Source organism: Hylaeus anthracinus, unplaced genomic scaffold (genome assembly GCF_026225885.1).
Source record: "Hylaeus anthracinus isolate JK02 unplaced genomic scaffold, UHH_iyHylAnth1.0_haploid 0, whole genome shotgun sequence".
NCBI classification, from domain to species: Eukaryota; Metazoa; Arthropoda; class Insecta; order Hymenoptera; family Colletidae; genus Hylaeus; species Hylaeus anthracinus.
In genome coordinates this window covers 9137086-9160493 of record NW_026533254.1, presented here as the reverse complement: position 1 = coordinate 9160493, position 23408 = coordinate 9137086, and the positions used below count along the sequence as shown (strand labels likewise).

Below are 23408 nucleotides of genomic sequence, written 5' to 3'. Positions count from 1 at the left end.
TTCCTTTTTTCCGTTGGCTGCCATAAACCTCTTGTCAAATGCGACGAAAAATCACAAAATTCAAGTGATCATATCTAGCAAATTAAACGGTAAATTGAACTCAAATTTCACACAGGTGTGTATTAAGATGTAAATTTAAGTTTTCAAAGTTATGAGACGATTTGAACTCTTATCATTTTTGACCGAATCACCTTACATAAAGCAATGGTTAGGTCTGAAATTATGACGAATATCCATGAAAGTTGTTGTCAAAGTAAACTTCAACATTTGTAGAAAATCCTCGATATTTCAATTATGATACAATTTTTAATTGTTTATCATATATGTCGATCATAAAAGTGTTCGCATCGCAATAATTTTTTCCGGAATACAACAAACCACAATCCTGGAATACTATACAATACGTGAAAATCAGCCTATAATTGCATCTATATTTTGGATACTGATATATATGTGTGTATGCGCGTGTGTATATACATGGATATTTATGTGTGCATATGTGCATGTATATAGTTGATAGCAGCGATAGTTTATGACAGTTCGTAGAGCTCGCTATACTTGTTCTTTCAATATTTTTATATCTTTGTAATTATTTCCAATGATTATTTACAAACAGTAACATGAAGAACTAACATATACAATTTTACATTGAATTAATATGATAAGTACAATTATTTTCGTGGTCGAGAATATTGTAAGTATTTCTCAATTATAATTTGTTCGTTTATGACTATTAAGATTGTTTTCTGACATATTTTTCTTCTTACTATGTAAATTTATTTGTTATGAATGAGAGTTGTACATTTGATAATGCCAAAATTTTCATGAATTGTTTCCTCCGTATAAACAATAGAAAGAACCTATAGTAATTACATTCATATTTTGTTTCCTTTACTTTCATCAAAAGTACTTGGTTATATAAACGATTAAGTATAATTAATAAAATATGTATAATATTTTCTGTACTAATTGATGATTATATTATCTAGGTAAGCGTCTTCCTTTGCTAATGATGAAGGCTGCCCTCATATTCTTAGTTTTAACTCAAGCTAGAGGAAAAACAATTCAAACATGTCCACAATATTGCACATGTAAACTTGGTGCACAAGCAGAGTGGTTACGAGTTAAATGTGGCAATGAATTGCAAGATATTAGAAGTATCAATATTGATATTGTCAGTGTAGAATTAGTACAATTGTGAGTGTTCTATAACTTTTTTAATTAAAAAACATTTATTTCTACATTGTATTGTATTATATAAAATATAATATAATTTCTATATCGTCCTTAATAATGTGTTGCAGGGATTTAAGTAGAAATAAGATTTATACCATTGAAGCCAATATATTTAAAAATTTGACAAATCTCAAACGTTTGGATTTATCACAGAATAATATAACATCTATTGGCGAAGGTTGCTTTAATGGTCTTGGAAATTTAGAAAGACTGTGAGAATACTAATTTATTCTAGTTAACATTATATTATAGAGAACACTAATCTTATATGTATATAATTTTAGGGATTTAAGTAAAAATCAAATTTCAAACATAGATGCTTATGCATTTCGAAAATTGTCAAATTTAAAAAGACTGTAAGTTTTTGAATCATGTATTACTACATATTATTCATGCTTACTTTTATCTTATAATTGTTTGTTTGATTAGCGATTTATCAGGAAACAACATAAGTATTGTGATACCATCATTATTTCATGATTTACTGGCATTAGAGCGCTTGTAAGTGAGTTTTTAATTTCTTTGCTTTGCATTTAACAATTGCAAAAGTTTTCATACAAATAAAATTAGATATACAAATTTTCAGCTTATCATTAATTTATAAATATATTTTAGGAAATTAAATGAAAATAGACTAACAACTTTAAGGGAAGGTACCTTCTCTGGCCTCAAATCTATAAAACAATTGTAAGTATGGTGAACAATATATAATATAAACTTATGTAAAGAAACAAATTTATCAAATTTGAAATTGTATTTTAGAGATCTGTCTACTAATCCATGGAAATGTGATTGTGAATTATATTGGTTCAGCGATTGGATTCATAAGAGCTCTATTAAATTAATGTAATATATCGGTTATTTAAATTTCAAATTTTTTATTTATATATTTAGACATTGTTAAGTGTACGACAATTTGTTTGTTTCAATGTTTCAGCCCAGCACCAAAATGTGCATCACCTGTAAATATGAAAGGTGAATTTATGAAAAAATTAAAATATTCGGAAAACATTCAATGCCAATGGTTACCTCCTACAATTGAACTTCGACCTGTTCATAATCAAGTAGTTTTTGCTGGAGATTCGTTAACTTTAAAATGCAGAGCGCCTAGTATTACAGAAGATAGAAATGCAAAATTGAGTTGGTTGTGGTATCCTAATACTACTACTGAAGTTATGGATTTAAATATATTTACAGATCCACAAAAAAGTTTATCCAATATTAAAATTGATAATAGATACCTTGCAGACAGTGGGATTGTAGATAGGTATGTTTATATTTAATTCAACTTAGAGTAATTAAATATTTTCTAGAGTCATTAATGAATAGTAATATCATAATTTTTTGCAGCTCACTTAGTATTGTTCCAGTCAAGGAGGAGCATAATGGACAATGGAATTGTTTATTGCTTTCTATAAATGGCAATAGATCTAAAGCAATCAGTGTAATTGTTATCTCTGATCAAACTCGTTATTGTCCATTAGCAGGTAAGATATATTGTAAGTTTTGAATTTCTATGTAATTTTATAATTAATAAATGTGTTACAGTAACTAAAAACAATAAAGGCATTTATACATGGCCAAGAACTGTGGTAGGATGGAGAGCAGAATTACCTTGTGAAGGCAACCATTTATCTGGTTTAATGCAAATGCCTTCAAAAGCCTCCTACCAGTGTAATATCACAGGCTATTGGGAAAATTTAAACACAGAGTTATGCCCTTACATATCACACACGACCAAAAGCTTAGAACAATTTTCTAAGGTTAATCTTTCACTTGCAAAGATTACTTTATTAGAAACTGCGAAAAAATTAAAAAATTTCACAGTACATGGCATAAAAGTAACTGATCCTGTTGAAGTAAATTTTATAACAAAAACTATAGAAAATTATTTAAACTTTTTAGTCGAAGAAAAGGAACTTGGTGCTATATTAATTGATGTTATCAGTTCAGTCATTAATTTACCAAAAAACATCTTAAAAAGGGCTGAAATTTCTTTTAAATCTTGTACGCGACTAATAAAAGCCGTGGAAAAAATTGTAGAATTTACTCCATCAATACAATCTTACAAAAAAAATATGGCTCTAGAAGAGTTCAGAGTTAAACGGAATAGTTTCACTGGTTTAATATGTACATGGTATTCGAATGCTGCTTTTATTGGCGATTCAGAATCAAAATTTCTACAATGTACGACAAATAACAGAACTACTCCCGTTAATATAAAAGACAAAATAATTGAAGCCTCGATACATTTACCTACATCTTTATTAGAATACTCACAAGAAGCCATTGTTCATCAACTAATGATTTCCGTGTACAGCAATAATAAATTGTTTCCTAAAATTCTTAACACTGATACTATGGATATTACATCGTGTGTTATTGGAAGCAAATTATGTATGTATTAATAAATAATGTAAAGAACATTTATTAAAAATGAAAGGAAGCAATATATAATTCGAAGTTTATTTTCAGTTGGAGTAGCAGTGCAAAATTTAACTGAACCAGTATACGTCATGTTACGAGCACCTTTATATTACTATGCCGGAAAGAAACTATTGCCAGTGGTTTGGGATGAAACATTGAATAAATCTGGTGGATGGACGAGTAATGGATGTTATTTAAGAAATGTATTGAACAATTTAATAGTATTTCATTGTAATCGTTTAGGATATTATGGGCTTTTACAAGATACTTCTTACCTTGATCAAGATGGTAATAGGTATGTATTTAACAAATTTTTGATATATTCTCTTCAAATTTTATCATTCTTTTTCTTTTAGTATGACCGGAGCAAAATTTAAATACTCAAATCCAGCAATATATATTGGAAGTATCGTAACAATAACGTGTCTAATTATTACATGTGTAACATATATTATTTGTTACGCATCAATTACTATGCCTAAGAAAGCAAAACATTGTGTTATTAATACCTGGTTTGCCATGGCATTATTGTCATTTTCTTATAGCATTGGTATTCACCAGACAGAAAATATTCAAATTTGTCAAGGTGTTGGTCTAACACTTCATTACTTGTCTTTATGTTCCTTATTATGGATGGCAGTATCTGCTAGGTAATAATCTTTTACATTTTTCAAAAACAATTTTATCCAAATTATGTAATGCAATATAACTATTACAAATTTAATTTATTTACAGTAATATGTATAAAAAGTTTTCAAAGTCAGACCTTGAAGATATTCCAGATAATGAACTACAAGATCAACCAATACCAAAACCATTATTAGGTCTTTATTTGGTTGGCTGGGGTATAGCTATGATAATCTGTGGTATATCTGGAGCGATAAATCTACGAGAGTATGCAGGATATTCATATTGCTTCCTCACGTCTGGTCCTGCTCTTGCTGCTCTGTTTCTTCCAGCTGGAATCCTAATCGTATATCTGATTATTTTTCATTTGCTCATTAAGTGTGCAATTCAGAATGTTGATGTAAATACTCAGTTATCTGAAGGCACGCAAGCTACAGAAAATATGGATTTAGAATTATTGGAACCAAGTACGAATCTATCTGCGAACAGAAATAGTATACACAGCGCACAACTTTCTTCCGATATTGTGGATTCAGAACATTCTCAAATAACACAGTTAAAAGGTCAGATTATTATGTTAATTCTATATCTAATATCGTGGATTGCTGCAGCGGCAGCGATTACAAAACCATTAAGCGCATATATTTCTTTTGATGAGATTGTATTTGCTACTTTATATTCTCTTTTTTCAAGTTCTCTTGGTGTTTTTGTACTTTTCTTTTATGGAATAGTACGAAATGATGTTAGGTCACAGTGGTTGAAAATGCGTTGCTGGCTTCAAAAGCGAAAGAATCGATGTTGTAGAACGAGGAGCATTTCTGACGCAAATCCCGTAATTCCAACACATCCTTTAGTACAACATTTGGTACCTCCATTGTCTAATTCCCAAGCTACACAAGTAACATCCGATTCGAATTCCGTTGGGTCATCAAGATGTACTAATAGATCGCAAACTTGTAATGCTTTAAAATTTACAGATATTATGAGCAACCAAGAGGCTTTACCTGTTGGTAGAAAAATGGCAAACGTAAATTTAGTTGTTTTACATCGACAACAATATAGATCTAACAATTCTGTTACAACATATACTGAACCAACTTGTGTCGAAATGTTTTACAATCCTCATCAAAGTGGAGTTGCTAGAAAATTTTTTAGAAAACAACGTCGCCATACGAAAAATAATAATCTCGGTCCTAGAAAACAAGGCGACGGTGGTGCAACCAGCGATGCTGGAAGTTGCATTTCAGTACCGCGACCTGCTGCAAAATTAGAAAGTAATATAGACCAAACTATCTTAAGTACTAGTGCGAAAGTAAATAATACAAATATTCACGTCGAACTGAATCCCATAAACGATGTTAAAAATGTTAACATTCTCTCAGATAGCGGTGGTAGTGTATCGGAAGAAAGAAGTGTTCCAATGCGTTTTGTTATTGGCCATGAAAGTCTTCTTCGAAATGTGAGAAAAATTAACAACAATTGCAGGTTGCAAGACCCTGTAAGTGTTAGTACAGTATTACATTCTCCAAGAAACAGTTCTTGTCAAAAACTAGAAGTAATAAATACAACTTCCCACGATTCGGATATAGATATAAAAACTGACGAAGAAAAACACTTGCGAAATGTTTCACAGCAATGTAGTTTAGAATATAGTTCTGAAGTAGAATCTACTACCCAGATGACTAGTGAGAAAAGTGATCATAATTTACCGGAAATTTATGAAACTGCTGAAACAGTTGTGGAAGAAAAATTTGTAAGAAAAAGATGTCAAAGTATCAATGAGTCCCATGAAGCAGCAGAACGACTCTGTAAAACAAATTTAAAATGGTTGTCTCATTCGAATAGTATGTACTGTCTTCCAATAGACACTGTGAAATCGTTAAAAAATAATTATCATAGTTCACTCAATGACATTTCGTCTCTTATTAGTTCAAAGAATTGCAAATATTTAAAACCATCATTTACAAATTTACAAAGTATTACAAGCTCAAATTTGTACGATCAAATTTCTCTTTCTCAAAAATCACTTAGCCAGTCTGAATTATCATTTTCTGAAGTAAATAGTTTTACTAGTGATAATACGCATAATTTAGAAGAATCAACGAGGGAACATGTTAATTCTTCAATGAATATTGAATGTATGTCTAATGTGTGTACTAATGAGTACAATTTTTGTTTTACTGCAGAAGTGACTTTACCTAGTTTAAATTGTACAAATGTTTCGCAAGATTCTAAAGAAAAGACTACCAACTCTTTGACTGATATTAGATCGCTTATGTCAAGTCCTTGCAATATTGTAAAAAGTTTTGACTCTGCCAATGAAGTAGAAAGTGTAAACAAAAATACAAACTTAGATAATTTACAACATATTGAAGTCGGTAAAATATACTTGAAAAATCCAAATATTTATCTACAAGTAGCTAAAAAAGAAACAAGTGTTTAATTTGATTGATTTACTTGCATTAAATGACGTATTTATTTTAATAAAGACATTTCATTCGGAAAAAGAAACATAATTTCTGCATATGTTTACATTTGTATCTAGGAAACTATCATCTACATTATTCTATCAAATTACTGTTTTTACAGAGTATAGTTCCTACAATGATAAAAATAATTCTTTTTTTACAAAAATCTATTTTCCCCTAACCTTTCTATTTTTTGCTGAATGCCAAATATTTGTTTAGCTAGAAATGTAAGACATTTGTGTCACAAACTTATCAAAGTATTTATTTATTCAAGAAAGAATGTACATAGTTAATACAAACGAATTTTATACTTTTGCAATTACACTTTGTACATCAAACTAGTTTCTCATTTCATCCTAATGTTTACACAGAGGATAAGACATTTAGCATTTATGTAATCATAATTTATGTTGACACATTCATTAATATTTGTTATTTTCATATATCTATTTCTTGAATTGAAGTTATCATATATATCTAATACAATTTCATTATTATTTTATATCGATCTTTTTGTACTAATAGTATATACAATTTATATTAAAATATAATATTTTTACATAACTTTAGCCAGCTTTTTGCAACTTTTAAAATGTGTTCTTCTAAGACTGAATGTTTTGCTAAGTAAACTGAGATTATATCAAATTTTTAATACAATGACATTGTGTGTTATATATCCTTACATACATAAAAATCGTCTCATTTAATCGTGTACTTCGTAAATATTATACATTGTAAATAGTTTTCGATTTTATTTTTAATATAAATAAATTTATGTATATTAAACAGTATTTGTAAAGATCAGTAACTGATATAGTAAAGTTATTTTATATAATACTTAAAATAACATTAAGAAATTGTATACGCGTATGCACCTGCTCATACACATTCGTAAAATATGAATATTACTTTTATAGAAAGTATATCAATATGAAACGTAGTTTTCATTTATAAAATAGTTTATAGTTTATGGTAGTATTTAATTCTTTAAATACTTAGTGTACAAATGTATTCATTTTATGTATTCAAAAATATATTTAAATGTATTAAAAGTACAGCTGTATTTTATACAATTTTAGATTACTATTACATTTTTACCGTTTATTTCATTTCTTTATTTGTACCCGTGCTTGTATACAGCATAAGAATGGAAATTGATTCACTGATCAAACAGAAGATATAATAAATCATAAACATTTAAGTTTATATTATTCATTTAATGGTAATTCTAATAATAAAACCGGTAATATTCTTTATATACAAGATATTTTAACATGATTTCTACTGTATGTAGAATATTAATGTTTTCATCAATTATCCAACCAATTCTTAGGATTTTTTAATATAGCAATAAGTTTTGCTTCTTTTGATCCCGGTTCTGGTTCATGCATGTATTGCCAATTTGCAGTTAATGGTAGAGACATTAATATACTTTCATATCGTGCACCAGGAGTATATAAACCAAATTTTGTACCACGATCATATATTAAATTAAATTCCACATATCTTCCTCTACGTAATAACTGCCATTGTCTTTCAGCATATCCATATGCATCATTCATATGCTTTTCAACTAATGGAATGTAAGAAGGAATAACAGCTTCTGCACAAGATTTTATAAATTCAAATCCTTCATTCTGGTTTGGCATATCAAGATCATCAAAGAAAATACCACCAACACCTCTACGTTCTCCTCTATGTGTAATTAAAAAATAATCATCACACCATTTTTTATATTTTGGATAGTAAGATGGATCATGTTTATCACATGCGGCTTTTAGAGTACTGTGAAAATGTTTTACATCATCTTCATTTAAATAATAAGGTGTCAGATCAGTACCACCTCCAAACCACCACTGAATTGAACCATCATGATTTTCAATTTCAAAGTAGCGATAATTAAAATGTATTGTTGGAACCATGGGATTACGTGGGTGAATTACAGCACTTACACCAGCTGCAAAGAATGGTGTAGGTTTTTTGTCATCCATTACTTTTCCACGTGCTCTCATTTGCTGCACTGCACTTGGTGGTAATGTACCAGTAACAACAGATACATTTACACCAGCTTTTTCAAAAACATTTCCATCTTGTAAAACACAAGTAATTCCTCCACCACCTTCCTTTCTGGTCCATCGATCAATCTTGAAATGATAATTTGGATCTTCTAATGACTCTAAAGCTCTACAAAAATCTGCTTGAGTTTTCATTACTAACAATTCTACTTTTTTCCTCATATTATCATTTTTCTGTAATTCCTTAACATTTGTAATAGGTTCTGCCATGAATTTTTTTATGTCTATTTCATTTTGTGCTGCAAAAACTGTAATTCCAGAAACACTATAAGCCATAACTGCTGTGAAAACGCCAGCACCAATATATTTAAAATTTCTAATCCTATTTTGGACTTTATAATGATTACAAAGAAAACGTAGAGAAGTCCAATTTCTAAATAATGTTCGGGCAACCATGATTACCTGCAATTCATATTACTTATAAATATAAATCTCAGTACATTACTTATGATAACGAAACATCGAATTTTATTTATTTTTACTTTTAGTTTTATGATAATGACTAGCAAATATTTATAAGGTTAATTTCGAATTTCAATTTAAAATTTGTAACAACCAATCTTTTAAAATTAATTACTAATACTATGATTTAAAAAATGAACGATACTTGCCGTTTTCTTATTTCAAAGAAATCTATGTATAAATATTACAACTATATATTATAATACTTTTTGGTTATACAAATCGTAAACAACTTCATTCATATCTGAAATAGGAAAGTTCATGAAAAGTATATTATACAACACGTGACATTTCTAAATGTATAAAATTTCGATATTTAGTTAATTACCAAGAAAGTACATTTATTATTCCTATGAATTGCTGAGACAGCTGTACAAAAGTATTATACTTACCACATATACATAACCAATTGTATATGCCTTCCTCAAACCAATCGCACAATAACGAAAAATAATATAATTATACACGTCGTAAATGTCATCCTTTTTCTCATTTTAAAAGGAATTAAATGTTTACAATAGGTAAACAATATATCAAAAACGAAATATACGTATTAGGTTAATTAAACGTCAATCGGTATTTTATATATATATATATATAAATACATGTATTTATAATTAATATTTTTCCTTCTCTAAAATGTGGTTTAATAAAGCATCCAATCAGTTTCTCAGATGTCAACGAATTTTGGTATGTTATAAATTTTCTTTTACAAAATTCATCTTGGTTTTTCATTGAATGTAATTTCTTTGTTAGATTTAATTAATATTCTACTATGCATACTTTATTGCAGTTCAGAAAACGATCTACACAAAGTTATGTAGATCCACTACAGGAAATTCCAGAACCTGAATATAATATAAACTTTGTATGTAATCCATCAAATCGTGATACCATTTTTAATAATATATTGGCAAGGAAAGGTGTTGGAGATATTGATAAAGTTCTTGAGTTGTCAGGAAAACCGGAACTAAAGGAATCTTTTTTACAAGAATTAAGCAAAATTCCAAATCAAACAGATCCAGCAATATTATCTTATGGGGATAAACCACATTTAATAAAGGAATATGGACAAAAACCCGAATTTGATTTTGAACCAGAAGAATTTAAGAAATTAGTTACAAAATTAAAATTATTTAGATCACAAAATTTAGGTCCCATAATAGGACAAAGAGGATATATACTTGTAGGAGACTTGGCAGAATTAGAAGAAGCATTAGTTTGTTACACACTTAATAAATTAATAAAATATGGCTTCAAATTTGTTTCAGTACCTGATATTATTCCTACTAAAATTATAGAGAGGTGTGGATTAATATCAGATAATAAACGAACTCTAACATATAATTTAGATTCTTCTTATGGAGATAATTATAGTTTGTCTGGAACAGCAGAAATGTCATTAGCGTATAAAGTAATGAATAATACATTTTGCATTGAAGATTTGCCATTAAAACTAGCTGCTGTAAGCAGATGTTTTAGAGCAGAAACATCTCGTATCATGGAAGAAAGAGGAATATATAGGTACTATTTCATTATATATATTTAATATTGATATTAATGTTGTATATTTGACAACCATTATAATTTAAGAATTGCTCACATTAAGATTTGAGCGTTTTATTTTAATTGTTTTATTCATTATAAGGGTTCATCAATTTACAAAAGTTGAAATGTTTGTGTGTTCTGAGCAAGAAAAATCCAAAGAACAATTTCAAGAGCTTCTGACAATTCAAGAAGATTTATTTTCTTCTTTAAATTTACATTTTCAAGTGATTGACATGCCATCACATGATTTAGGATCTCCAGCATATAGGTATGTAATAGATAGTTAATTATATATATATTTGACGAAATTTTAATCTGTTAAAAACTATTACAAATTTTATGTATTTAGGAAAGTTGATATGGAAGGTTGGATGCCTGGAAAGAAATTCTATGGAGAATTATCTAGTTGTAGTAACTGTACAGATTATCAGTCACGACGACTTAACATAAAATATAAAGCGAAGAACGGAGAATTCTTACATGTTCATACTTTAAATGGAACCGGATGTGCGGTTCCCCGAATGTTAATAGCTCTTTGCGAAACATATCAAACAAAACATGGTCATATTAGAGTTCCTGAAATTTTAGTACCTTACATGAGAGGGAAAACGTTAATTAAAACACAACCAGTTGCCGACATGAGAACGTACAAATACAAGTTTAAACATTAATGTATTGTATATATCTTGTTCTAAAATATATATAAAACTTCTACAAATATCTAGAGTATTTAAAGTATAATTGATTTTTTTTAAGTACGAGAGTATCTAATATATAACGTTAGAAAATTTTAACTTATTTTTCAAATTACAAAGTTAACATATTTTTTATTATAAAAATTGTCAATTTCATTGCAGGAAATTAGGATTTACCAAAACTTCAAATATAAAACACCACCTGACAATATATTTTCTATAAACTAGTACAATATTGTTATACAAAGAAAGAGGGTCTGAAAATTATACATACACAGGGATAAAAATCTATTCTTCGATAACTTTTTTTTGTTATTCTGTATATATTTTGTAGCGGTGTTATAAAAATGTAACACAAAATATTTCTTCTTAAAGTAATACAATTTAAAGACATTGCAAATTTACAATTTATCTCCCACACTAATCAGATGTTAGTATAATGTCGTTTCCTGTCTATGAACAATTAAAAAGTTTTATGTACTTGTTTCGTTATACTATGCCTCGCAATAATACGAATTTTAGTTTTCAAAATTCCTATTTGTCAGTATAATCCAATTGCAATTTACGTCAGATTCATTTTCGAAATTTCGAATAAAGTTCAAATAGGTTACTTTCTGATGATGGTTATATTATTCTGGAATGAAAGAAAAAATTTTACAGTTAAAAGAAAAAAATCCAACACGTTAAAATAACATACTTTTGTTGTTTCTCCTCTTCATCTTCTCCATCTTCCTCTTCTCCAGATTCAGATTCTTCTTCGGCTATTTGCAACCATTCTACGAACTTTTTCATTTGATGCAAAAAAAGCAGTTTTCCTTTAACCGAATGGCCCTCCTTATACCACTTTAAAATCACTTCTTCTGATATTACATCGGCTGAAATAAATAAAATATATTGTTAAAAATGAGGAATAAAAAAGAAATATTACGAAATCTTATGCATGTTGTGTAGTCCAATAGAACGTACTTTTATAAAATAGTAAAACAATTTTTTGGAAGACTTTCATAAAGTTCATATTTTCATAACAGAATTCCTGGACCTTGAGAATTAGTGCAAGCTCAGATCTGGCAGTGACTGTAAAAGCATCAAATAGTGGAGTATACACTTTTAAATGTTTCAGTGCTTGATCAGCTACCAATTCTTCCTTTTTATTCCATTCAGCTTGACCCATTACGACTCCCCAAATCTGCAAAAATTGTTGATGTTTTTCTTTAGAGTAAGCCAAAATAATAATACTAATAAAACTATAATTACCAGGCCAATAACTTCATGTTCCGGAATGCCACATCTCTGTGCCATTTCTTTGAGATCAAATATAATATCTTTCATAGGGCGATTTTCAGCTAAATCATCCAAGAGCAATTGCTGTAAGTCTCGCTTTGCTTCTTGGCTTGCTTGAGCTTTGTGCAACTTCACAATATCCGCAAGACCGACAGCTTCAAATACAGATTGAAAATACTCCTCTGTTCGTCTATTAGGTGGAACAAATTCCATCAACCTGTTAATTATCAGACAAGAAAATAATAAATATAAGACAAAATTTAACTGTGTATGTAATAATTAATTGTTGATAACTTGTAAAATGTTTCTGTACCTTCTTTCAATATTGCCTTTTTTCAATGCAGTCATTAAACTAGATAAACCTTTTTCCTCTCTCCAGGTAACAAAAACCTCTAGTAAAAAGTCTAGTGCTAAGTTATCCTTGACAAGATGTTCATTAAATAAAACTGAAAGGACAGAGGGTGGTACAGAACCATTTGAAATCCATAGAGCTGTCATTCTAGCCAATTTTATTCTTTCTTTAGGAGTAAACCCCTTCATAAAAACCAGTACTTTTTTCATTTCATCCTCAAACATTTTTTCCAAATATTTATAACGTCGCATAAGTTTGATGAAAACCTAAAAATAAATTTACATGTGGGATAGTATGATGAAAAATTAATAAATTTTCTCTAAATGTATATTAAATATGATCTATCACTTGTTCAAAGTTGCGCATTGATTCCATATCCTCTGGTTGTTCAAAGACACAAGCGGTAGTTTTAACTGGTTTATCACCATCTTGAGCAATAGAACCACCTGGGACTAAAAGACCCCCAGCTATTAAGATGTCAAATAGGTCTTCTCCATATCGGCGGTAATCTAATTTAGAACCAGCTGCATCTAAGTATTTTGAAATTGCATCTAGGTCGTTATCAGCCTTTTCCAAACCATGTATGATTGCATCTCGAAATCCCGTTGGATCATACTTTTCTCTTTCATCTAATTTTTAATTTAATTTTATTAAATTAGAAAATACAATTTTCCATAAAAATTACTTTAAAAACATCTTTCTCAAAACGTACCTCTTTTTCTGGTCTTTATGCGTTGACCCGATAATATTGGTTTTTCTATTTTTTGACTCATACAATACCCTTCTGAAATCGTAGGAAGCTTAATAAATATACTGAAGATGTGTTTTTAATTGTTATGGCTTAAAGAAACTTCAATTTCAGACTGTGAATTTATAAGGTACTTATAAATTATAATACTCTCATGTAAATAATTGCATAAATTATTGATAATTCCTTCTGTCATGTATATAAAATTAATTAAATATAGCTTTACTTCAAAGTATTTTTATTCGAAAGTAAGAATTGAAAAGCGTTAGAAAGTCGAACGAGACTACCAACGCGACCACAATGCGCGTAACATTTAACTTCAAAGCTGTCGTTGGCAGATCCCTGACAAATGGCGACTTTTGTTAAATACATCGTCGTATATCACAATTTATGGCCGTTAAATATTTTGTTAGAAGGATCATTATTATAAATCTATGTGAAAAATTCGAATTTTAACTAATTTATTATTTCTAAGGTTAAGGTCACGCAATGAGACCACGATGGCTGAAATCTATAAAAATGTTAAGACTTCTCGAAACGAATGGATTATCCCAGAAGCGTGAAAATATTATTCAAGAATTAAAGCAGTATGTATTTCTTAACTTACATAAATGCACGTAGAACTGTAGAACTACCCTTTTCAGGTGTACAAGGGTAATACGAAATATCTCAAAAAAGATTTTGAGTACTCGAGATCAGAGAATCCAAAGAGAATCAATCTAAGGAGAAGTCACGATTGGTCACAATTGACAGGGAATAGATAGGATACTCGAACTTGTGTTTCATAACGTGTTTTTAACGCCACCTAAATGATTGAAGGTGAAAGAGGGCGCTAAAAGCAGCGTATGTGGCGGTGACAACCCTCTTCGTGAACTACAATCACCAGAGGGCTAAAAACACATAGTAACTATGACAACACATCCGCGTGAATTTCTATTTAGTTCGAAGTTGTTATTTAATTATGTTTAGGCGGAACGCGCTCAAAGTACAGATTTACTTAATTTAACTTGAAACTAATAGTAATATAAAGATTTACTTTGGAGATGACATAGAAGTGTGATGGCTATAGTCTCTTCAACCTGTACAACATCGTGATTGTGAATCCAATCTATGGTCTGTTCTATGGGCGATAGATGGATCTCATGGAGACTACCATTTTTGGAATGGCACGGCCTGCGTAAAATGGTGCAAAATACGAAAGTACTAGCTAGAGTTAGTAACTACATCACTGATGAACAATGAGTTAGTTAGTTGTTTATTTTCTTTAGACACATAACTTACAAGTTTTGGTGTATGTCTGAAGATGGCGTTTGAGGTACTACTTTCCCCCCTCTTGCCCAACGAAAATGTAGTCATTTGACGGGTGCACACCTCTCTCCTCATCTTTTAATATGTATGTATAATACAAAAATAATAATACAGAGTGTCCCAAAAATGTTGTAACACCTTGAAAGAGGTGGTTCAGGAGGTGATTTGAAACAACTTTTTCCTTAGCGTAAATGTTGTCCGAGATTTCGTTAAGGAGATATTAACGGAAAACACTGACCAATCAGAGCGCGCGGATACCGTTGGAGCGGCCGCGGTAGCAAAGGCTATGTGCTAAGCGGCCGCGTTCAATGTCCTTCGATGCACGTCGAGTCGCTTGTTCGCGTACAAGCGCGGCCGCTTAGCACATAGCCTTTGCTACCGCGGCCGCTCCAACGGTATCCGCGCGCTCTGATTGGTCAGTGTTTTCCGTTATTATCTTCTTAACGAAATCTCGGACAACATTTACGCTAAGGAAAAAGTTGTTTCAAATCACCTCCTGAACCACCTCTTTCAAAGTGTTACAACCTTTTTGAGACATCCTGTATTTCCTTAGTTATAACGCAGGTACATGTTTTGTTTCGGTTTTACTTTCCTAGGTACTATATCCTTATAATCTATTTTTGCTGATGAACAATGACTTCGTTACACATTTGGAAAATTCGAGTACATCTATAGTTATATAGTTCTGAACATTAATTATATATTATTAATATGTTACGAATTTGTATAAAAGTAGTTAGTTTGTTGCAAGAAAACGGGTGTTCGATCCTGCGAATCTGTTTTTACCTTCTATCCCTAATATGTAAAAGTAGGATATCGATATAGGATGACGCCATCTAGCATCAAAAGTGGTAACTGGGACAAACTCTTCTCAGGTCTTCTAGTCACTTCTAATTTTCCAGACACAATCAGACACATTCAAATAATTCAAATGCCGGTAGTGTCCTAATGGTAACTGAGTTGAAGATTTTTATTACTGCATTTTTAAACTTTCTTAAATACAATATATATTTCTAATTATTTTTCATTCAATTGATAGACGTTTTGCGTTCGAGGAAGAAATAAATATATCTATATACAAACTTTCGTAGGTAATTCTTTGTTCTGACTAGTACTGATGGTCACAAAAGTAGAGCTTAGGGGCCCTGGTAAACGATGGCACATAATAAATCTAATGGTTTATTAACAAACAGGTGAGAGTTAGACATTCATAGTGATTATTATTTTAAAACTGGTCGCACGATCTTAGATTTCAATTGTTTGTCGTTTCAGTACGCCTCGTATTATTAATTAGCGGTTACAGTACGTGACGTGTGTATATTTTTTTTTTGAGGCAATTTGCACGTGTTGTTAACGATTTCTTTCCTCTTTATTTTTTGTATAAAGTAAAGCGTATATATTTTTCTTGCCATTTTTTTATTCATGTATACATTTTTTATTTATTGTAGTTCTAGCAAAGAATTCGCACTGTATGTGAATAATTTACCTGTTGAATTAAGTGAGGTATGTATATCAAAAAATGATTAATTGTGGTATTAAATATAAAAATGTAGTAGTATTTCATAAATGAATAAATTAATGTTTAAGATTGGATTTAAACAAATTTTTAATCACTATGGAAAAATCATTGGACATCTTTACCGCCCAAATACTACTTGGGCTTATATTACGTATGGAAAGTATAATGAAGCTGAAGCTGCAATTAAAGATTTGAACAATGTACCGCCATTGCATTTGAAAATATCATTTGCCCATGAAAAAGGATCAAATAAAATGGAATTTGTAAAACCACCTGTTTCTCAGGATGTAGTGCAACAAGAGAGTTGTACTGTTCAAGATAAACATTTAAATAAATCTTCGTAAGTAGATATTTACATACCATTTTTTAATAGCATTATCGAGTTAAATAAATGTAAAATGAAATTTCTAGTTAATTTAAAATGTAAATGATAATTATATTTTTCTATGTATGAATTGACAAACTATGTGCAATTACATATAGCATTCAAACAAAAGAACAAGGCAGACCCTCAGATATGTTTAAAAAACTAGAATCAAAAACAGGATTTCCAACATGCACTTACACACCAGATGATGATTTATTATATTCATATCCTTCTGATTCATACACGTACAATCCATATGAAAAAGCAGATCCATTTGATAGTACACACGCATTATGGACAAGGTACTGTTTGATAATTTATACCAAATGTGTGCATATTTCATGTACAAGCATTTTTTTCTCTTAAATATGTTAGAGGACAATTAATGATTACACCAGATTGCAAACGACATGTCTCGCTCGGGCGAGGGTACACAATGTATGAAATCCCAGACCCAAGTCCTGAAATTCAAAAGCAAATCTGTAAGGTGCATGAACTGCGTACAACTGTATGTACAAATATTGTTAAATACTTTTAATACAATTTTGAAGTATTTGTGGCTATGTACTGTAATTTGATTTAATAGGGCTTGTACGAATATGATAAAGACATGTTAGAAAATTCTATTGGAAAATGTGAAACATGTGGAAATATAACGAAATTTACCTGCGAAAAATGTCATACTTTCTATTGCAGTAGAAAGTGTCAAAAAGATAATTGGCCACAACATAAATACGTATGTCAACCCATTCCGTAAGTATTTTTCATATATTATGCTATTGTTACAAATATTGAGTCCTGCATGTCTTAAAGTTCTTTGCTTTTGTTTTTTATTTTCAGAGCACTAGTATCGACCATCAATTCTACACATCTATCACAACCAAATACTGAAGGATATATACCTATTAGAAGTAAGGGTATTATTCAAACACCTCTCCGCAGACCAAGAAAATCTGTAGATTCTGCAACATCACTAAATAAAAGTTTAAATACAGTCTCGAAAGACCAAGATACAACTGATGTACAAGTAACAATTTGTAATGATAGCTCGCAAAATAGTGAGTCAAAATGCTTTAAAACTACTGATCAATTTGACACATATCAGAAAAACAAAGCAAAAGAAAAAGTGCCGTTTCCTATGTACAATGAAACTAATTTTCAATCTAAGGGAACTGGTATGACAAATATGTCAAACTTCAAACATAAACATATTATTCATGGAAAAAATTCCTCATTTGAAAAGTCACAAGAATCTCTTACATGCTCCGATAAAGTGGCAGATGATAAAAAATCAGACAGTATTAAAAATTCTACGAAAAAACAACAATATGTAAGTGCTGAAGATGTAATGAAGATAGAGGAAGATATAGCTTTCTCAAAACATGCATTTTTATCAAAATCAGGATTTACAGAAGTACGAATAATTGTGAATATGGGTCGTGAATGTTGGATTCAAAATGTAGAAAATGACGAAAAGCTTAGGGAACTAATGAGTACTTTACAATCTGAAGCAGATAAAGCGGAGAAAGTAGTACCAGTACTCGGAAATATGTATGCTGTTAAATATGAAGATTTATGGCACAGAGGTTTAATTAAACAAGTAAAACCTTTAATAATTCATTACGTGGATTACGGTAATGATGACTTCGATAAAACAAATGATGTACGTAAACTTGGACAGTTCCAAAATATTCCACGATTTGCTGCTACAGCTCGTTTATCTGAAAAAGCAAGTCAAAAATACAAACACCTCACATATGGGGATATAATATTTGTAAAAACGATATCCGTTGATTCGAATAACGTAATTAATGTTGAAGTTCAGGGTGAGAATGATGCGCCGATACTAGAAGTAGATCGAGTACCGATGCCACAAGTAGATCAAGCGCCGATACCACAAGTAGATCGAGCGCCAATATCACAAGTAGATCGAGCGCCAATATCACAAGTAGATCGAACACCTACAACACCAGTATCAGACTTAAAATATTCAGTAAACATAATGCCTATAGGAGAAAGAGGAGTTTTAGAAATTCATGCAGAATTAAGTAACAATACTTATAGTGTTACGTTACTATCGAATAATACAATGTCCGAATTTGAGGAACTTTTGAATGAATTGCCTGTAATGTGTGAACAAAGAGCAACAAATTCCGGTTACAAACCTGAAATAGGAAAGCTAATATGCGGCCAAAGGCTCGATGGTGATTGGCTCAGAGGATATGTTTTATCACTTGAATCTCCTTTAAAAATGGTTGTAATAGATGAAGCAAGAATGATGGAAATTAATAAGGTTGTGCCATGTCCTGATAACTTTTTGAAAATTTGTACTTTTGGCGCTAAGTGTAAAATAATTAATGCTGAAAATAAGTTTGATGCTTCTGGACAGTTCGAGTTTAAAGTGGTAACACGAAATGGAGAAAATGAAATTGAAATAGAAATTTATAGAAATAACGAGGAAAAATTGAAAGCTATTGTAACGCCTTGGACACCAATGCCTGAACAAAAAGGAATACAGTATGCTCAATTGAAAAACGACTCCGAGGTTTGCCTGACTGCTTACTGCAATCATGCTTTTCTGTTTGCTCGGTCATTAGTTACTGAAGAAGTGGAACGTTATAATCGTATTATGCAGAACGTAGCAAAATGTGCCCAAACAGCTCCATCATTGAAAGAACCACCAGTTGTTGGACAAATGGTAATAGCTCAGTATATAGATGATAATTATTACCGAGCTATTGTGACTGCAGTGGCAGATGATAAAGTTACGATTTCATATATTGATTTTGGAAATAGAGAAGTTACTAATATGAAGAAACTTAAAATTCTAAACGACAATTTAAAACAGCTTCAATCTTGTACAAGTAAAATAATTTTGAAAGATGTTCCTCAGGATAAACCTATGACGAATGAAATAAGTGATTATCTCAGTAATTTAGTAGGAAGAGAAGTTCCTTTGATATGCACTTTTACTGGTATACCGTCCAAAGATGGTGTTTATCTTAAATCACACGATGGAGACAATATTAATAAGACCATATCTGAACTGCTTATACCAACTTGGAAAAGATCTGATGAGAAAGATCTAACATGCTATACGTTGAACGATATAGCTGTTGCTAGCTTGGGAAAAGTTGGCGATGTCGTTAATGTTGCTGTTGCACACGTTCTTGAAGCTGGTTACAAATATACAATGTATCCATTAGATTATGACTTAATTACTCATATCTCGGATATAATGCCTAAATCGATGGCTAAATATTGTGAATCAAACGATCACTATATTCCCCGTGAGAACGAATTGTGCCTCGCACTTTTCAACGGTGAATGGTGTCGTGCTACTTGCTATCGTCGTAGTGAAACTGCTTCGACGAGCACTGTTTTCTTTATTGATCATGGATGTATTGAGAGCATTAGTCATAAAGACATACGATTAATGCCGAAAGATTTTATGACCCCTAGTGCCCTTATCAGTGTCTGCGACATTGTTAATTTAGCGCCGCTCGATAGCCAAGGAAAATATTCTTCTAAAATTGAAAAAAGGATTTCAGAATTAATCGATCTTAATATTCCTATCGAAATAAAGATTGTTAAGTGTGATGAAAATGCTGGACTATACGACATAGAGTTGCCATCGATTCGAAAGAAACTTGTTGAAGAGGGTCTATTGTAGTTATAATGAAGTATTAATGTTATGAAACTAGGAACTAGGTTTTGTTTAAAAAGAAAAGAAAAATCGATATTTTAAAAAACGTGTTTTTTATACTTTGAAAAATATGATATTGTAAGTCTGAAATTATTTTCTGGAAGCAACTGAGACTAGTTCATTTTCTTTTTTAAATATCGTTTTACTATGTATTTCTATTCAATTATGTTTCGTTTTATGTCTATGGACGCTAGTTGCTTATAACATAATTGAGATACTAAAGAAATAATGTTAATATAATGTTTAAATCTTATATCTACATACTACAGATAATAAATAAGATATACGAATCGTAAAACACCTTAGTGTTATTAATAGTTTATTAAATCATATAATTATTGATAACTCCGACACTTCATGAATTTTATAACCGTACATATACATGTATGTTTTACATAACTTTCATTTAAATTTAGTGAACGGATCATTCAGCCAACCGTATCACTTGAAGTTTGATTATTTACCTTAATTTCTAACCTAACTTACGACGCTGTGACTAACCTGTCTTGATGTGTCAATTCAGTTGACAGATTGCTATAAGTAACCATAAGCAACTGTTCGATTTAAATACTGTGAGGCTTACATACAATAGGGATAGAAACTATGAACGTTCAAATAAGGCACCCTTACGAGGGTTTATTGCATAAGTATACTAATGCCATGAAAGGCTGGCAATATCGTTGGTTTATCCTTAGCCCTGAAACTGGTGAACTGCATTATTTTCTTAGCGAATCTGAGAAAAATCAACGACCAAGATGTTCGATATATTTAGCGGGTGCAGTAATCGCGCCAAGCGATGAAGATTCTAATACATTCACTGTTAACTCTGCCACAGGTACTTAAATGTATTAAGTTGTACAGTATACTATTGTTTACAAACGTATATAATACAGAAAGTCCTCAACTTACGCGGTTAATTTGTTTCGAAGCTTTTAATGTAAATTAAATTTTATATACATAAAAAGAAAAATTGAAGACAATCAAATTTTATCTAACATATGAATGTATACATAAATACAAATATGTACAAGAAGATAGATGGGTATGCAAGAATCCATGTAACTTGAGGATTCACTGCATAGTAACCATTAACACAATATTTTTAATACTGTTCATTCACTATTGCAGGTGATATGATTAAATTGAGAGCTACACATGCCCGTGCTCGCCAAGAATGGGTGGATAAACTACGAGCAGTTACAGAAATGTATACCAGAGCAATTGCCAGCAGCCACCCTCCTCTACCTCCAAGGGAACATTCTTCTAACTCCAACAGAACTCCTGTCGACAAGTTGGAAGTTTTAGATGCTTTTGCTAATTGTCAAGAACAATTGAGGAAAGTAGAAAAGCAGAATCTTGCATTAGCCCAAACTATTGAAAACTCGAGCTTAAACTTGGACCCAGATTTGTTAGTTCTTAAAGCTACAGCTCATACCACACTGCACACATTAAATCAATGCCTTAATATATTATATCAATAATTTTCATTAGAAGTATCATTGTCATTGATAAAAGATTTGCAGAAATGCTTTTATCAATCATTACCTAAACGTATCAAATGCATTTCAATTATTTCCTATGGAATATATTTTAAACTTCTTACTGACAATCCAACTGTATGTTCTTCCAAGTCAGTGATACAGGAGAGTTTGCCTTCTTACTAAATATTAGATAGAAATAAATAATGTGATGTTCGTAGGATTCTTGAATGTAATACTCCCATTCATTCTTTTAAATGTAAAGATTTTTCTAAATCATTACATTTAAAGTATGTAATGCAGTGCTTTCCAAATTAGGGAATACAGATGAAAATTTTGAATAGAAAGAAATGTGGATACCATCTTTTTCCTATTAGGATATTGATTATTGCAGCTTATTAATTGTAGGACTATAATTTTCATGTATTATTTTAAATATACCACTTATCTTATTTAAAAAATGTTTCAATTTCTAAATTTTAGTTTATTTCTTCTTCAAGAAATTTGTTTACAATCCATGAGAATGGCTTTAAAAAAGTTTGGAAACCACTGATGCAAATTGTGAATTTATGACTATACATAAATTTAATATCTTTGAATTAAAGTAGGATTGAACAAACACTTGCTATTATTATATGTAAACCTGTAATAAAAAAAAATAAGACACTTGGTCATTTTTGCTGAAGCAAAAATCAATTATTACAACATGAGCCTTACAGTAACAAATATGTTTATATTGTTAAGTGAAAAAACCAGTCTTTCCGATTGAATTGTCGTTTTTAAGGAAGAAAAACCAAAGCGGCGGTTTCATCTCTGAATAAGTGTCAAGGACACGCCATTAGGTGAAGGTGAACAAGCAGGAAACTTTTACTTTGCTTAAACAGTAGATTCGATCAGTATGATCATCGCGTGGTCCACGTAACGATCACAGTTACGCACTCATGTAATAGAAAAATTTAAGTTAACGTTTTTATGATCGAAATCATGGTTATTAATAAAAAGAGCGAAATGGCTTAAAAATTATTCTATTTTACTTTTAAAGACGTTACTCTCTGCTTTAAGTTAACGTCAAATGTATCTCTTATGATTATTCGAAATATTGGTTGAAAAT

The 23408-nt window shown here is 30.6% G+C and overlaps 6 protein-coding genes and 1 long non-coding RNA gene across 14 annotated transcripts; 4 read left to right on the top strand and 3 right to left on the bottom strand.

The window, feature by feature from the left end:
• The first annotated feature begins 509 nt into the window (after positions 1-509).
• Positions 510-7813, top strand: LOC128889004 (adhesion G protein-coupled receptor A3). Of its 5 annotated transcripts, none has more exons than XM_054146287.1 (14): positions 510-694; positions 990-1197; positions 1305-1448; positions 1521-1592; positions 1666-1737; positions 1852-1923; positions 1999-2082; positions 2174-2503; positions 2587-2723; positions 2785-3633; positions 3712-3958; positions 4020-4313; positions 4399-5564; positions 5673-7813. In XM_054146287.1, exons 2-14 carry the CDS (start codon positions 1010-1012, stop codon positions 6731-6733), a joined length of 4716 nt encoding a protein of 1571 aa, XP_054002262.1. In that variant the 5' UTR covers positions 510-694; positions 990-1009; the 3' UTR covers positions 6734-7813. The 5 variants fall into 5 exon arrangements, with proteins under 5 accessions (XP_054002262.1, XP_054002272.1, XP_054002281.1 ...); XM_054146297.1 differs by having other exon boundaries at positions 4399-5788; positions 5880-6022; XM_054146306.1 differs by lacking the exon at positions 5673-7813 and having other exon boundaries at positions 4399-5188; positions 5268-5396.
• LOC128889094 (oxygen-dependent coproporphyrinogen-III oxidase) lies at positions 6798-9827 on the bottom strand. Of its 3 annotated transcripts, none has more exons than XM_054146459.1 (3): positions 9688-9827; positions 9445-9539; positions 6798-9235 (listed from the first exon to the last, which is right to left on the bottom strand). In XM_054146459.1, exon 3 carries the CDS (start codon positions 9227-9229, stop codon positions 8069-8071), a length of 1161 nt encoding a protein of 386 aa, XP_054002434.1. In that variant the 5' UTR covers positions 9230-9235; positions 9445-9539; positions 9688-9827; the 3' UTR covers positions 6798-8068. The 3 variants fall into 3 exon arrangements, with proteins under 3 accessions (XP_054002434.1, XP_054002415.1, XP_054002425.1); XM_054146440.1 differs by having other exon boundaries at positions 9624-9715; XM_054146450.1 differs by lacking the exon at positions 9445-9539 and having other exon boundaries at positions 9688-9822.
• A 12-nt stretch (positions 9828-9839) lies between these two features.
• Positions 9840-12050, top strand: LOC128889091 (serine--tRNA ligase, mitochondrial). Its single transcript, XM_054146426.1, has 5 exons — positions 9840-9985; positions 10089-10819; positions 10944-11111; positions 11193-11515; positions 11701-12050. Exons 1-4 carry the CDS (start codon positions 9935-9937, stop codon positions 11512-11514), a joined length of 1272 nt encoding a protein of 423 aa, XP_054002401.1. The 5' UTR covers positions 9840-9934; the 3' UTR covers position 11515; positions 11701-12050.
• On the bottom strand, positions 11728-14686 carry LOC128889085 (protein krasavietz). The gene is made up of 8 exons (XM_054146411.1): positions 14527-14686; positions 13884-13955; positions 13520-13800; positions 13133-13437; positions 12793-13036; positions 12505-12724; positions 12236-12413; positions 11728-12172 (listed from the first exon to the last, which is right to left on the bottom strand). Exons 2-8 carry the CDS (start codon positions 13942-13944, stop codon positions 12163-12165), a joined length of 1299 nt encoding a protein of 432 aa, XP_054002386.1. The 5' UTR covers positions 13945-13955; positions 14527-14686; the 3' UTR covers positions 11728-12162.
• Positions 14687-16069: 1383 nt separating this feature from the next.
• Positions 16070-21114, top strand: LOC128889026 (uncharacterized). Of its 2 annotated transcripts, none has more exons than XM_054146319.1 (8): positions 16070-16178; positions 16267-16420; positions 16676-16730; positions 16815-17086; positions 17230-17415; positions 17489-17621; positions 17700-17866; positions 17954-21114. In XM_054146319.1, exons 2-8 carry the CDS (start codon positions 16383-16385, stop codon positions 20784-20786), a joined length of 3684 nt encoding a protein of 1227 aa, XP_054002294.1. In that variant the 5' UTR covers positions 16070-16178; positions 16267-16382; the 3' UTR covers positions 20787-21114. The 2 variants fall into 2 exon arrangements, with proteins under 2 accessions (XP_054002294.1, XP_054002303.1); XM_054146328.1 differs by having other exon boundaries at positions 16164-16178; positions 16319-16420.
• LOC128889287 (uncharacterized) lies at positions 16427-18096 on the bottom strand. The gene is made up of 3 exons (XR_008460410.1): positions 17780-18096; positions 17312-17574; positions 16427-16713 (listed from the first exon to the last, which is right to left on the bottom strand). It is a non-coding gene; the product is annotated as an uncharacterized LOC128889287 (long non-coding RNA).
• A 206-nt stretch (positions 21115-21320) lies between the features above and the next one.
• Positions 21321-23338, top strand: LOC128889268 (oxysterol-binding protein-related protein 11). Its single transcript, XM_054146731.1, has 2 exons — positions 21321-21654; positions 21948-23338. The coding sequence occupies exons 1-2, from the start codon at positions 21423-21425 to the stop codon at positions 22298-22300; spliced, it is 585 nt and encodes a 194-aa protein (XP_054002706.1). The 5' UTR covers positions 21321-21422; the 3' UTR covers positions 22301-23338.
• Positions 23339-23408: the final 70 nt, after the last annotated feature.